At 43.6% G+C, this 16,171-nt stretch overlaps 1 protein-coding gene across 1 annotated transcript in view; it reads left to right on the plus strand.

Moving 5' to 3' along the window:
• MRPS27 (mitochondrial ribosomal protein S27) overlaps positions 1-15,285 on the plus strand; it is a 100,209-nt gene extending 84,924 nt beyond the window's left edge. The window contains exons 7-11 of the mRNA XM_061129578.1: positions 4,392-4,507; positions 6,647-6,749; positions 9,609-9,751; positions 11,711-11,881; positions 14,126-15,285. Of these exons, the coding sequence (XP_060985561.1) occupies positions 4,392-4,507; positions 6,647-6,749; positions 9,609-9,751; positions 11,711-11,881; positions 14,126-14,365 (773 nt within the window). The 3' untranslated portion in view covers positions 14,366-15,285. The remainder of the gene's footprint in view (positions 1-4,391; positions 4,508-6,646; positions 6,750-9,608; positions 9,752-11,710; positions 11,882-14,125) is intronic.
• Positions 15,286-16,171: the final 886 nt, after the last annotated feature.

The raw sequence follows: 16,171 nt of genomic DNA on the forward strand, positions 1-16,171 counted from the left end.
ATTTGCTAACTTTGTTTTACTTACATCGCAGTTGTTACAGCATGTGAAGTGTATAAGCATAAAATCTTATACTGGAGAGAGTAGCATGCTCCCTGTGAAGGGAAGTCGTTTTACCTCCCTAGGCTTTTGTTTCCCTATCTCTGAAGTAAGTGCAGTGCTCACACTGCCATACAGTTGTGCTCATTTTACATGCTAGCAAGATCATGCTCAAAATCCTTTGAGCTAGACTTCAGCAGTACATGAGCCAAGAACTTCCAGATGTCCAAACTAGATTTAGAAAGGCAGAGGAACCAGGGATCAAATTCCCAATGTCTGTTGGCTCATAGGAAAAGCAAGGGAATTCAAGAGAAACATATTTCTGTTCATTGACTACGTTAAAGCTTTTGACTGTGTGGATCACAACAAACTGTGGAAAATTCTTCAAGAGATGGGAATACCAGACCACCTTACCTGTCTCCTAAGAAGGCTGTATGCAGGTCAAAACACAACAGTTAGAACCAGACATGGAACAACAGACTGGTTCCAAATTGGGAAAGGAGTATGACAAGACTGTATATTGTCACCCTGCTATATAAGTTAAATATAATTTATATGCAGAGTACCTCATGCGAAATGCTGGGCTGGATGCATCACAAGCTGGAATCAAGATTGGTGGGAGAAATATCAACAACTCTAGATATACAGATGATACCACCCTAAAGGATGGCAGAAAGTGAAGAGGAACTAAAGAGCCTCTTGATGAAAGTGAAAAGGCTGGCTTAAAATTCAGCATTCAAAAAATTAAGATCATGGGATCCAGTCCCATCACTCCGTGGCAAATAAATGAGGAAAAAGTGGGAACAGTGACAGATTTTATTTCCTAGGGTTCTAAAATCACTGCGGATGGTGACTGCAGCCATGACATTGAAAGATGCTTGCTCCTTGGAAGAAAAGCTATGACAAACCTAGAGAGCATATTCAAAAGCAGAGACATCACTTTGCCGATAAAGGTCCATCTAGTCAAAGTTACGGTTCTTCCAGTAGTCATGTATGGATGTGAGAGTTAGACCATAAGGAAGGCTAAGCCCTGAAGAATGGATGCTTTTGAACTGTGGTGCTGGAGAAGAGTCTTGAGAGTCCCTTGGACAGCAGGGAGATCAAGCCAGTCAATCCTAAAGGACTCAACCCTGAATATTCATTGGAAGAACTGATGCTGAAGCTCCAATACTGCGGCCCCCTGATGCAAAAAGCCGACTCATTGGAAAAGACCTTGATGCTGGGAAAGATCAGGGGCAGGAGGAGAAGGGGGAGACAGAGGACGAAATGGTTAGATAGCATCATCAACTCAGTGGACATGAGCTTGGACAAGCTCCAGGAGATGGTGAAGGATAGGGAAGTCTGGCGTGCTATAGTCCATGAGGCCACAGAGAGTCAAACAGGACTTAGCAACTGAACAATAACAAAGTGCATCGGTGATCTCTTGAGATCTCTTTACGCCCAAAATCCTGTGGCTCCATGGAACTAACCTGAAATGGCTCTTACCTTCATCTGCAATAAGTGGGGGACCAAGGAAAGATGGGGATTGTGGCAGACCCTCCAGAGCAGTCACATGGAGCCCTGCCAGTCTCCGTGGATGGGGAAGGATGGTGCACGCTGGTGCTCTCGGCTACACAGACAATGAAGAAGGAAAGAGGAGGCTGTGCCATTGTGTAAAGATACACTCTGGCTTCCCCTTCCACCATTTCATCCTCAGTCTTGGTTCTGAACCTTGCCTGTGTTATGGTAGTCACTACCTTAGGAACACAGGTATGGACTGGTGGTCATTTATGCTTTTGTGACACCTTGATTCCTGTCATTGAGTTACATCCCTCGTCCCTGCACACCAGCACCCTCAGCCTTTTCCATTGCATCGGGATGCAGTGGTTAAGCTGGGCACCCAGGACCTTTCTGCTTTCTCTTCCCTTTCATAAGACTTGGAGTTGTTGACTGCCTAAAAATATTTGCTGTACATTATTTTTTTAAATGCTTATGTCTCTTGTCCATTTTAAGCATGCATTTCCTAAATTGAACTAAAATTAATTTTTAAAAGATAATTCTCTTTTGCATGTTTCATCTTCCATTCTCTGTGAACATCAGATTTTAAAATTCTTAGTAGTTTATCACTGGAAAATTATGTAGTAGCAGTTTTCTCCCCTCTCTGTTGTTAAAGGGAATGTTGGAAGGGTAAAAGGAGTTTGGGGGTTCCCCCCTAAATTTAGAGTAAATAATGTTGAGAATTTTTTTAAATAAAGTTCTGATGAAGATTATTATTGTTTATGGCAAGAAATTAGAAAATACTATACTTTTGTTATTAAAATGGGAAATATCAAAGTACATAAATAATTATGGAGGAACAGGAGATCTTATATAGGTCAATCTAATTTCACTTCCCAAGCTGACTGAAATGAATATAAATTAGAGATGAATTTTATTTATTCATGTGTAATTTTGAATTCAATATTGAACAGTTGGCAAAACATTTTTTTGAACTATAGTTTTAACTTGTTCTTTTAAAATACTGGTTTGTTGGTAGGGTAGGGGACTGTTTGTTTGTTTATATCTCTTTTAGGTTCTTTTTTGCTTCTGACTTATTGGGTGACTCCTCCCTGGTCTGCCTGTCCATCTCAGTTTACCCATTTACAAAAAGAATATAGAAATTCTTGCATTTGACCTCATTTAGAACCATGACAACACATAGAAAACCAGCTGGCTAGCAATAGCTACAAATGAGTGCTAACTCTTATGAGTATATGCAAAAGCCGTTTAACAGAGCAGCTGTTATTCAAAACATTATATGCAGGCACTGTTTTTTAAACCAATGTTAGCATCTCTGATTTAACAACAAATAATAAGAGAAAGAAATTATTTGAACTTGAATTTCTTGGCTTCTGCTTGTGTTTTGGAATATTGAGAGGAAATAAATCAAATCTTGCTCAAGATCTGGTCTCCTGTGATCAGCATTCATGTGGAAACAAGAATCACTGTATTAAGCTCAGGGACTTATGACTTATGAATACACATTTCCTTTCCATTCTTTCAACTCTTTTAAATTGAACCTGATTGTCCTTTTTGTAGTCATCAGTTTTCTGTCTTTGAAGTAATACCTGGGATTTAAAATTACCTTTAGCATTCATCCTTTTTTCCAAAACAGAAAGAAGTTTCCAGAACATACAGTGGGGCATTCCGCCCAGCCCTCTCCATCTCTTCTTACCAGGGTGACCTGGAAAATATATTTGCCTCCTTTCTATATGCCTTAGCTCTTCCAGCTGATGGATATGCTGCCTTAAATTTGCTTCACAGTTTATGAGGCATTTTCATATGTATTATGTTGTTGGACTGTCCAACAATCTTGTGAAGTCGATGGACAAATGGTATTTTGTCATCATGAAGATGATACTGAGAAATCAAGTGGTTTATCCTGTGTCCTCGAGAACAGTGGCACAATAGCACCTGATTTAATACCTGGCAGTATGTACAAGAGAAGCTAAAGACAGGAGAAAGACCTGCTTTACAGAAGAACTGGGACCACAGCCCATGTTTAACTTCATGATTCTTTGTATTTTTCTATCATGCCTCACTTTTTGAGTGCTTATGGTGGCGCTGCTGGTAAGGAACCCACCTGCGAATGCAGGAGACATGAGAGACATGGGTGTGATCCCTAAGTCAAGAAGATCCCCTGGAGGAGAGCATGGCAGCCCTCCTGGAGAGGATTTTGCCTGGAGAATCCCATGGACAGAGGAGCCTGGCGGACTACAGTCCATAGGGTCTCAAAGAGTTGGACGCGATTAAAGTGACTTAGCATGCATGCATGTGTTGGTCCTTTAATGGACCGGAACCTGGTGGTCCGGGGTCAACGATGAGAGAGTGAAAGAAGGAAAGAGGCTAATATTCCCTGGGTTACGCAGCCGGCTTCCGCATTCCAGGGAATCAGCCAGAAATAGAGAGATAAGAGAAAGAGAGGAGAGAAAGAAAGAAAGACACGGGGACCAAAGCTCTGATGGAGCAAAGGTGTTTTAATCAACATGGCGTGGGCACATATACTGTAGTTATTCTCAGCAAAGATAAAGATTAAAATTCCAGATTTAACAAAACCCAAGGCGATCCCTATTAAAGAGAGAAGAGGGTACTTATCACCATAATGAGAAACTAACAAAGGAAATGCCTGGATTCCTCAGCCCCAGGAAAGGTGTGCCTCTCCTCTTAATTCCTGAATATTCAGGAATTAATAAGGGCCAAAGGTTTCCTGACAGATCCATAACAGCACACGGGAAGCCTCCTGTTAAATGCTTCCTGACATGCATGCATAGTTAAATACAGATTTGATGATGTTACCTAAGCTAATTTCCTCATTTTTACTTTGATCTTCTTGTCAGATGCCTTATCTGTGGTTTTTGAGATCATGATGCAAGAAGCTTTTGAAGTTCCTTCCACCCAACTCCTCTCCCTCTATGTTCTGTACCAGTGCCTGGCAAAGAAGACAGACTTCAGTGTAAGTGACCTGCCTTGAAACAGTACTGAGAGCCTTAGAGAAGCCAGTAGCAGCTGCTCAGTAGGGATGTGGGGGCCAGAGGAAAGCCCTGCCTTCAGCATCTAGGAAGAGATACCTGGTGTGCAGCCCTGTGACCCGGCACAGCCAGGAATGAGTGTTCACCCACACATTTTAGGTCCTGGGTTCTAACAAAGTGGAATTGAATGTTCTTCCGCTTGGAAGAATCTCAAGTGAAAGTCCTTATGTACATTCTGAAACAGGAGCTATGCTGTGCCTCATACATTCAGAAATGGGCAACTGATGATCAGTGAGAACTGGATGCCAATGAAGCAGTGAGGCAGCTAGCTTTGACCACAGCTTCAGGTATTAAATACTGGTTTTTAATTTGTGTCAGTATTTTCCTGAGGTGCTCTGGGTCAGTGGAGAATACCAGATTTTGGTTTCATCTCTTCATTGTTATTGCTTAGTCACTAAGTGGTGTGCCTCCAGGCTCCTCTCTCCATGGGATTTTCCAGGCAAGAATACTGGAGTGGGTTGCCATTTCCTTCTCCAATTGTTTATTGCTCCCCTAAGAGTCACAGCAGTAATAACAGTAGCTAATACTTAAATAGCACTTACTTTACACTTATGTGTTCTTGGTGTTTTAGATTTATTCATTCATTCAGTCCTCTCAACTCCATGAAGATGAGAACACGAGGGCACAGAGAGACTGCATAATAGTGGCCAAGCTCATACATAGGTGGTGAAGCCAGGCAGTCTGGCCCTACAGACTTTGCCCTCAACCTCAAATGTAACATCAAAAAATACTGCTTTGGGTGGAAACTGCAAAGATCATCTAGCCTAGTCCCCATTGTAAAAAATTTATGGTGTGTTTTATTTTTCTGAAATGAATGTCATAGCCTGTGGCATACCTCACGTTCATTAGTTCATCCTGATACTATGGATCATGTTTTTCCCTAAAGAAAACAAAAAAACATCTTTAAGGTTCCATATTTATTATTCCCTGAGCCCCTTTTCATGCAGTTTATGTGGAGGGAAATCAAAGCTGTGAGTGATTTGCTTTTGAAAGTGAAATGACCTCCTTAATTACCAGCTCTCTTTCTTCTGTGTGCTGCAGAAGCGCCTGGGGAGGCTTTGTTTTTCTCCCAAGGTCTTTGCTTGTTTCAAAGGTTTAGTAAAACCTTAAGAAATTGCACTTGCATTGCAGTGCACAAAGGTCATTCCCAAGAAAGAGGTTTTGGCGCCCGTTAACACCAGGGGTGCCCCACTTACACCTGACTGCAGGTGTGGCTTGCACACCTTGTTCAGTCTCTGACCAGTGCAGGGCCGCCTCAGCTTTGCGTTCTGTATTTCTAAGCCAGAACACAGACTCAGGCTGCCATGTGCTCCTGCAGTGCCGCGCCGAGATGGTCAGGGCGCTCCGCGGGCCTGCGGTTACAGTGGGCCCCGTCACCGCCGTCGCTCGTCTGCAGCAGCCCCAGCAGTGCTCGTGTTTCTGCCCCCCATTTCCCCATGTCTCAGAAGGCTTCAACTTTATTGAAGTGTAATGTTGCACCCTGGGTTGAAAGAAGTGATCACTAAGTGTTTCTGATTGCCTAATTTATTTTTAAAAGGCATAAATCTGTCTAAAAGCAGTCTAATAGTTGTATTTACTTGAACACTGTGAAGTAGGAGTCTTATTGCTGAATTGTTTAAAATTCAGAAAGTCTGCTCTGTCGCGTCATAGCAATGTGAGTACAGAGCCAACAGCGTGGGTAATCTTTATTGATCGCCTCGAGGCGGTGCTGATCCAGAGTAGGCTCTAATAGTTTTGCTTTTCTGATTGTAAAAGGAGCTGTTATTCACTGCCCCAGATTCAGAAAGGAATGAGAAGTACAAAGAGGAAAACCAGAATTGCTTGTAATTTAACTGCCTAGAAATCTGTTAACATATTGAGCATTTCTATTCTGCATTTTTTATCAAACATGAATATCTTTTCTTTACAAAATCAGAATTATCATGTAGCTTTAGTATGATTATTTTGTTTCTTTTACCTAATATTATAGCATATTCTTTTTGCCTTTGTGTCATTAGCGCTCACATTTCTGCATACAGTGTACATTGCTTGGCTGCACCATGACCTGCTGTATTCTGTTTCAGTGGGAAGAGGAGAGGAACTTCGGTGCCTCCCTGTTACTCCCAGGCCTGAAACAGAAGAACTCGGTGGGGCTGAGTTCCCAGTTGTATGGCTATGCACTTCTTGGTAAGCTGGAGGTCCTTAACTAACATTGTTCTTCACAGATAGGAACTGATTCATTCTTTACTTCTTAATATAATAAAATTATACGTCTTAATTATAATAAAATTATAATTTGATTTAGACTTGTGGAATTCCAATACAGCTTTCATTTTTAGACATAAAACTGGACTTTGATGGCCTTATAGTTATTAGGTAAGACAACAAAGTGGGATTTAAAAACCTCTGGCCACTGGCAAGGTGAGAACTAGTTCTGATGGCTCTTGATTATATTCAGTGGTAAGCAGTGTGAAGAAGGGATAAAGAAAGGAAAGTTCTGGTCCTCACTTGGGAGAACCAGCCGGTAGACTGTTTCCCAGTATTAACAAGATCTTCCTGTCTCTTTAAACCCAAGCCCAGGAGGAAGAATATTGAATGCATATTGTCGGCATTGTTCTCAGGTGAGGGAAGAGGAATGCAGAGAGCATGTCCAGTAGCACTTTGGGACAGCAGAGAGGGACTCGCTAGTGCAATGTGACTGCCTCGCACAGGGCGGCTGGCTTTGCTTTAGAGCCCCGACTGCATTAAATGAGACAGTCAGGAGGGCAGGGCCTTTGGAGGAGCGGCCTTGGCTCTCAACAGATCTGAGCACGTAACATTCAACCTAAGTGTGCATCAAATGTGTCCTGCTTTACAGAGTTAATTAAAATTCATATTATTTCATTAGCCTTCCATGCTCTCTCCTAAGCAGATAGGCATTTGGGAAAGTGCCTTCTACTAATCATATACTGTGTCTGCCTGTTAGCTTTGTTTTCTGAAAAGCATCTAAGTTACAGCAGTTTGACTGCTTTTGGAGTTGGTCTTCACCAACGAAATGTAGTGTGGCATTTAGGGTGCTGATTCTGGTAGAAACAGACTCAGAGGAGTTCATTGGGCTACTCTCAGACTAACAAAAGAGTTGACCACCCTTTTTAAAAATCACTTTTTCCAAGATCATTAGAGTGCCAGTATCTCTTCAAGATCTTGATTTCAATTCTTTTGGATAAATACCCGGGAGTGCAGTTGCTGGCTCATATGACAGTTTGTTTTTGTTTTTTTTTTGAGGACACTCCCTTTCGTTTTGCCTGGCAGTTAGTGCCATCTTGCATTCCCACCAAGAGTGCACAGAGGTCCTAGTTCCTCCGTACTCTCCCCAGCACTTGGGTTTTCTCTCTTTGGTGACAGCCGTCCTGCCGAGTGTGAGAGGATATTGTGCTGTTGACTTTGATTCTGAAGCTTGATGACATTGCTCATCTTGTCACATGTCCATCGGCTATTGTGTGTCTTCTTTGGGAAAATGTCTATTCAAGTTCTTAGTCCGTTTTTAAATCAGTTTATTAGTTTTTTGTTGAGGCATAGGTGTTCCTTGTATGATTTGGAGATTAAAATATATTTTATAAAATATTATAAAATAATACTGTGGAAATTAGAAGAAAAATCATTTTCTCTTACCATCTACTTTTGATATTAATTACAAGTTTTTGCATTTACCTTCAGAGGAGCACTCAGAGCTGTTTCACTGCATGAATTGTCCAGGAAGTTGTCAGGGCCGAGAAAATGTGCTTTGTTGTTCCTGATTCTGAGCAGAGGCCTGAGTGCTTCGAATCTGGCAGCATCAGATTCAGAGCCCCCTGCTCGCAGTGTGGCATGTGCGGTGTAGCCTCATTTACCTCCGACATAAGCAGCTTCCCGGAACGTGACTGCAGCCAGCCCCAAGTATCTTAAAGGTCTAAAATTAGCTGTCACCTGATGAGCTTTGTCTGTTTATGTTCCACTACAGCTTTCCCAAATCCTCCTTCCAGGGAAAGATAAGTGAAGGTAGACTTAATACCTGGCAGCTCAAGGTGACTTTGGTCGTTAGTTCAGAGAATGTCTGTATCCCCCTGGAATCCCAAGACAGCCCCACTCCTCACTGGGGGACCCTGCTGTCAGCCAGCCACATCTTCAGCTCTAGTTATGATTGTTTGAGGTTCTAAGAGAAACACTCATGTCCCGAGACCCACAAGGATGACGAGGACTTAATAATTTAAATACTGATGCAGCTCAACTAAAAGAAAGGAGAGTAAAGTGAAATTTTCTTTTCTTTTTTTTCCCATAAGGACAGTCAATGGACTGTTTTGGAGCATTTTGAAAAATGTCAAACATTTCCTGGCAAGGAAAGTTGTCAGATGTTGACAGGATTTTTCAGTGTAAGAAAGTTGTGAAATTTCTTTTTTAGAGCAACATTTTGTCTTGAAATAAAAGTAGTATTTCAGTTGCTTGACTTGTTTTATAAGGGTAGCTCCACTTAGAGGCGGGCTTCCCAGGTAGTGCTAGCAGTCAAGAACCCACCTGCCAATGCAGGAGACGTAAGAGACATGGGTTCATCCCCTGTGTTGGGCAGATCCCCTGGAGAAGGGCATGGCAACCCAACCCACTCCAGTATTCTTGCCTGGAGAATCCCATGAACAGAGGAGCCTGGTGGGCTACAGTCCATGGGGTCGCTCAGAGTTGGACACGACTGAAGCGACTTAGCATGCACACACACTATTAGAGGCAGATATAGTGACCCCTGTAAATTTCCCTCAGCCCTCATGATAGTCTCCAGCAGTCCAAATGGAAGAGTAAAAAAAAAAAAAAGTCCATACAAGTTTATATTGAAAAATGTGTACATTGACTTTGACCACGTTTTTCATCATCCATCTGAAATATCCTTTTTCACTGGATGGGATGAGTCTTAGTAGAGATTTGAAATGATCCTCCATTTCTTGAGCTGCCAGCTGAGTACTCACTTGTGTTCAAGTCCTCAGCCTCAGACATAGTGGGAAGCCACGGCTAAGCCTTCTTCATTGCTCTTTTTGGCCACAGGGAAGGTGGAGTTGCAGCAGGGGCTGCGGGCTGTGTACCATAACATGCCACTTCTGTGGCAGCCAGGCTACCTCGACAGAGCCCTTCGCGTGATGGAGAAAGTGGCCTCCTCCCCAGAGGATGGGAAGCTGTGTAGGGAAGCGGTAAGTTTCCCAGCCCTGATTCTGGGGGATTTAGCATCTCTTGTCCCTTGTAAGTCAAGCTTTGGATTTGTTTTCATTGTCTCCCCCAGCCCTACCTTCTTTATCTCTATAGATTCATGTATTTACTCAGTTGAAAAGGAATGGAAAAAACCACAAACATTCTCAGTGTTACTGACAAGCACTAGAAAATAAGATTAACGTTGCTTTTATACTTCACTGTCTGGGAGGAAAACTATTGTCTCCCAAGAAATTCAAACTGAGTTCAATAAAATACTGTTTATTGCCCTCCACCACTACCACCACCAAAGTAAAATCTCAGTAGAAGCATAAGAGACATTAAGATTTTATTTTTTACTTTTGGCATTTCTGTATCTTCATGTAGTCCTGAGAGACTGACTACCTGTCAGAGTTTTCCTAAACTCTCAAGAAATGAGTTTAGGCAGTAGAAATGGTGCCATCTTTCTTTCTTTCCATTAAGGCACTCTGTGGTGAATGCATGATGCTGAGGAGGTCTGGACCAGGTGTCCCTTTCAGAGTTCTAAGTCTTTCAGTTTGCCCAGACTAGGACCCTGTCCTCCCATCAGCCTCAAAGCTCATCCCCCTTGGTCACCTCGGACTCTTCATTCTGCAAAGTTCCTAGACTTAGCTCAAGCCATGGGAAAGCATGTGGCAAGCTTATGCCCGGTAGGGAGCCATTGTGCTCACTCCTGTTCAAGCAGCTTTTGTAGCCAGAGTCAGGCCTCAAAGGACATCAGTTATTTCGTTAACAGTGTGTGAAAGTTGACTTTGAGCTGTTTGTTTTGCCTTGACCCAATCACTCCATCTCACCCCGTGGCTTCCATTTTGGTCTCAGGATACAGAAGTCTGGTCCCTTTACTGGCTCCTTATACTGATGTCTAGTGAGTCATTATGTTCTCTGCGAGACATTTATACCAAAGCATACACATTTCTGAATATATATTCATGTTTTAACCCTACTATAGTCAGTACTAGTGATTGAAACACAAAATTAGACATAGATGCTCTGCCAGGGAGATGCTTATTGCAGTTTGAGTCAGACTTGCATTCTTTGTCTTCTGACTTCATAGAAATGTGATTCAGATGTCAGCATTGAATGGGATGTGTGTCAGATTTGGGTATAATGTATTAGTGGCATTGAAAAGCCTTGGAGTATTTTCTGGATTTTTGTTCTGAGTTGACATGGACAGAATTAATTGGTATTCACACAGGTGTTAATGCTGGCCTTGAGGCCATTTCTGTCCCATCTCTTGATGATCAGGCCCTCCTCAAAGGAGGTTGCCCCAAAATGAAGGTGGTAGGGGAGAGGGGTCAAAACAGAAAAGAAACCTTCTGTTTCATAATTTACTTACTTTCTAAGTCACAGAAATCCCCTGTTACAACAAATTTCATGTGTGCTGTCTGGTCTTTGTCAGCAGCTTATATAGATTGGCTGATTCCTAATCTCTAAATGTCCTGTGAGTTGAATTTTTCTCTGAAGGAGGCCCCCGCCTAGATTCAGAGGCTTTATTGTACTTTCAGAATGGCCTGTTGTTGGTTGTGGTCTGTAGTGGTTTTTCTTTCCCATTCTTCCAATTCCAAACCAATTAAGGAAGAAAGACATGGAAGGGGTGTTACTTCATTGCCCATCGGGCATAATTCCTTGATTCCTATTTGGCTGATTAAAAGTGAAATCAAAAGCCACTCTGCTGATTCACTTACACAGACAATTCTGAGTTTGCTTATTGTTCCATTTGTTTTGTACTAAGTGTTCCATGCCATGTGACAAGGTGTTTCTACTGTAAAATTACATAACCATTTCTGTTTTCTGTAATTTAATAAGAGAACTCTTCTGGCGATTTTTTAGGTCCCAGGCTTCCCTCCCTTCCCCTTCTCCAGCCTCCCTCCCCAGTGCTCTCAGGGCCACAGGGAGTTGAGTCTCTGCCCCTTTCTGCTCCACAGCTGGATGTGCTGGACAGGGCACTGAAGGCTCTGACTGCTCCGGCCCAGGAGTCTCCAGAGGAGCAGCCCCAGGAAGGTGAGGAGAGCCCGACGTCGGAGGAGCTGATGGAGCAGCTGGACGTGGAGGAAACCGAGCGGGCCAAGCTTCCCCGATACCTGGAACGGTATGAGGTGAGTTAGGGCAGGCTGGAGTCCCCTCAGCTATGTGTTAAATGTGCTTCTCCACCATGGAGACAGACACGCAGTCTTTTCATGTATCAGTATTGCACAGAAGGGCATTGAAAACTGTCATCAGAAATCACATTTTTATCTCCTTACACAGGAAGTGATCTGAAACAAATGGAAATTTTATACCCCTTTTTGTACTTGAGCGAATTGGTCACAGTTTTGTTCCCTAAGGCAGCATATCATTACCTACCACTCATCTCTGACGGGTGGGTAATAAATAGCCTTCCTTCCCATAGCAAGCACCTGACTGCAGCCCTGGGCAAAGAGGAGCTGGAGATTGAACCCTCTCGATCTCCAGAAACCTAGGTAGAAACCACAAAGCCGCATTTGAGTATGATGGAGATGAAATGCAGGTATCTTCTCTGGCTCGGCTTTGTGGCATGCACTGAGGCTCCTGGAAATGCCCTCTGAGCTCCACGGACAGTGTCAGCAGGCTCCCACTGCTGTTTTTCAGGAGCTGTGGCACTCAGGCTGCTGTTAGTAGCCTTCAACTGTGTGTCGCAAAATGCTCTGAGGTTAGAGTCAGGGAGGAAGAGCCATGTTCAGTTTAAACCCCTGGCCTCTTCCTTGCTGTGTTTCTCGTCTGTCTAGAGCCAAGCAAAAAACTGTGCTGCCTGAAGGAGAGTTCATCGTGTGAAGCAGAAAACCTCCCGTCCCCTCCCCCCCGCCCCCCGCTGACCCAGGGTGGTGTCCTTTTGGTCCAGAGGGATATACACCTGGCCAGGCTGCCACATTAAATCTTTGCAGGAATGGGACCAGCTTTGGGAAATCTATTTCCGCATGTTCTAAGGAGGATTCTGGTACTTTTGGCTGTTGTTCCCAGTACTTCTCTAAGGTCATTGCTCAACTCCCCTCCTTTATAATTTAAAAACTGAAAAAGGAAGGTTAATCAGTGTTTTCAGGGTACACAGAGAATTAGCGGCTATGTTAATAATTTACATACTTGTTGTTTCCTCTTAACTTTGCCTAACTTTGCAAGTTTAGAAAAGCTAAAAAGCAAAAAACTCTGCTTAGCCCCATAGGTTATCATTCACCATATTCATATTGCCCACTTCTAAAACTTACAACCTTTTCCTTGTTTCTTATATCTTTAATTTTAGAAAATAGAAATCTGTGCTTGCATTAAATTCTTAGCCCTTGCTCTTCCACAATCCTTTTTTTTTTTTTTAATTCACAAAAAGAAAAGAGACCAGGATTTCTTGACTGCTTGCTGTGTGTTAGACACTTTCCTTTCTTCCTGGTGCCTGATTTTTATTACTCCCAGGTAATCTGGGGCTTATTTTCATATGACTGAACCATCACATGAGGCCTCTGGCTGCTCCTTGAAGCCCATGGACCCTTCCTACCTTTCAGCCCCTGCTATTAGAGTAGGCCTCATCACATATGCCAGTAAATCGCATTTATTTTGTGGAACATGGGGTATGTGGTATATGCTAAATCTGGGGCCATAAGTGGGTCTCTGATCTACATCTTGAAGCACTTAAGTAGATTAGTGGTTTTAGTACTTTACTCCTCCAGAAATATTACAATACCAACCAAATAGAGCTGCCATTTCAGATGGAACCATAAGCAGTCAGAATGTCAAGGCTGACCTTTCATGACGCACAGCACGGGGAGGCTTATAATAGCGAAAGCACTCATGGGAGCTGTTTAGTATGCCATTAGTAAGAAAGCCTTGACGTGACTTCCATCTGGTGAAAGGAAAACTAGTTAGGCAAACATTGATCCCAGTTATTCTAAAGGAAGAGCTGTGGACAGGTTCAGTCCATTTTATCAGCTGCATCTATCATTTTGTTTGCATCTTAGGGTCCTTTGTTCATGGGGTTTGCTACTTGGTCAGAAAGGAAATGGAGGTTCATTATACTTGTGCAGTCTTTGTGGTTTGAAACAAATTATACAGAGAATCACAGCATATGGAGTTCCATTTAATGTGTGTGAGTGAAGGGGAAGAAATCATATGTGGGGCATCTTAGCAGAATTGCTATGCTGAAAGCAAAGAGCAGAAGCTGTCAATGCCTGGATGAGAGGCAGCGTGACAGGCTTCCAGTAAAGTACCTTGTCCTGTGAGCAAAATATGTGCAGATTTTGCAATGACTTAATCTCTCCTCTCTTCTTTGTATTCTTCACCTTCCTGCCCCTTCCACATCTCCTTGTTTTTGTTTTGTTTTTTGCCCTTTGTTCCAACAGGCCTTACATTCTAAGCTGCAGGCTCTGGGCAAAGTTGAGTCCGAAAGCCTTCTGACCCTGACCACCCAGCTTGTGAAGGAGCAGCTCCCCACCTGTGAAGCTGAGGATATCGCCACCTATGAGCAGAAGCTGCAGGAGTGGCATCTGGAGCTGGCAAATTTGATTCAGAGAGAAAAGGAGATGAGGGAAAAGGCCAGGCTCGAGCATGAGGCTCGAAGGGCAGCAAAGGCAGCTGCCTAACAAGACCCCACAGGACCTTCCCAGACCCTGTCTCAGGATTCATGGTGACAGCAGCCTCAGTGTCCTCCATCCATTGTCTCCTGTTCTTAAAGCAGACCCCCATGGTACTGAAGCCACGTTGTTCACATATCAAGCGACATAATCACCCACCCAGGTGCCCGGAAGGCTGTGGAAGCACCAAAGTAACAAGTGGTCAGGCCGAAGCCACAGCTAAGTACCTTATCTAAGGGCTCTTGAGGCTTGTCGTGGAGTTCCTGGGAGACAGGGATCAATTTTGAGCCCTGAAAGTCCCTGATACTTGATGATAGCGGGAGAAGACGTGACTGAAGAATCCAGTCTCAAGCACAAGCTTTTGAAGGTTTCTCTCCCCCCACGATGCCGCCTGTGTGTGCTGAGATCTCCCTCCCTGGTCTCCTTAAGCACAAGCTCTCCTCTGAGCTTGCCCTTCCCAGACCTGAACTGGGAGAAGTTCAGTACAGGAGCAGACACAAGACCTTCTGGCTTTCGAATTTGAGAGACCCCAGTGGCATGTAGAAACTTTGGAGGAGAGAGCTAGGCCTGGCTCTGCAGCCTCCCTAGCTTGGCTCCCCACCATGCTGGGGTGACTTACAACATGTTGTCTCAACTTCCCATCCAGTAGGTAGAGTGAGTCTTCTGTACACACATGTACAACTTATGAACACACATTTCAGTTAGAGGCTGGAGAAAATGAGAGGTGGGATGGGGCTTGCAGTGCGCGGGAAATGCGAATGATTATAAAACTGTCAGAAGGTGGAAAGTTCCTCCCTGGGCTTTCCCTGTGGAAGGTGTCGGCACAGTCGTGGCTTGCTATGTAACTTTGCCCTCATGTGTACTGTATAGTCTTATACAGGATTGTGCTCTTTTATCAAGAACCTGTGGAAATAAATGTTCTAGGATCATGTGGTGTGTTCTTTGTCTTCAGAGTAAGGGAAGGGAGAGGTAGGGGCTTTCGTTGTCTTTATAACTGCTGAGGCCTGGGGGGGTCCCAAAGCGTTGGATTCGACTTGGTGACTAAACAACAACGACATAGCTACTATGATTATGAGCAACGTGTTTTCAGTCTTCCTCCATCAGACTGTGGCATTTATGGTAATAAAAACGACCTCCACAACAACAAACATCCATCAAGGAGGCCCTGAGCACCAACTCCAGCAGGCCTGTGAGGGAAGTACTATTAGCCCATTTTTGAATGAGAAAACTAGTTACTCAGAAACTAACTAGTGTGGGTCAAGCTCACATGCGTTCTCTCCATACATCCCTGCTGTCAGTATCTGACACCAGGCCTGAGTCTTGCTCAGGTAGACGATCATGACCTAAAGTCAGTGCTGACATTTTGATTTATCAGGGGGCTTTTTCAGCCACTCTGTTACTTCATCAAGAGGCATGAAGCATCTAGTTGATAACTTCAGATCGTAGTTTTGCCTCCGTTTTCCTTCATATCTATCCCTGTCCCTGTCGCACTTTACTTCCAGTCTACAACAAACCACGTCCCCATAGTCAGAGCCGGCCCTCCACCCTCCTATCACTGATCCAAGATCTTAGAGCCGGAAGTCCCATCTCCCAGTCTTCCCTTTGATCATGTGACTCCCGCTGAACCAGCTCTTCCTTGTACTTACTTCCTGCCTGCAAACCCTTTACATTGTCACTGATCACCAACTGGATCTCCAGAATTCACATCTTGCTTGCCCTCCCTCCAGTCTGGGCTCCCTGGATTGGCCATCCCACTGATGCATCTCTATAATTTCTTCTTTTTCCCCTTTATCCAGGCCCATTTGCCATGCACAG

Source organism: Dama dama, chromosome 25, assembly GCF_033118175.1.
Source record: "Dama dama isolate Ldn47 chromosome 25, ASM3311817v1, whole genome shotgun sequence".
In the NCBI taxonomy this organism is placed as follows: Eukaryota; Metazoa; Chordata; class Mammalia; order Artiodactyla; family Cervidae; genus Dama; species Dama dama.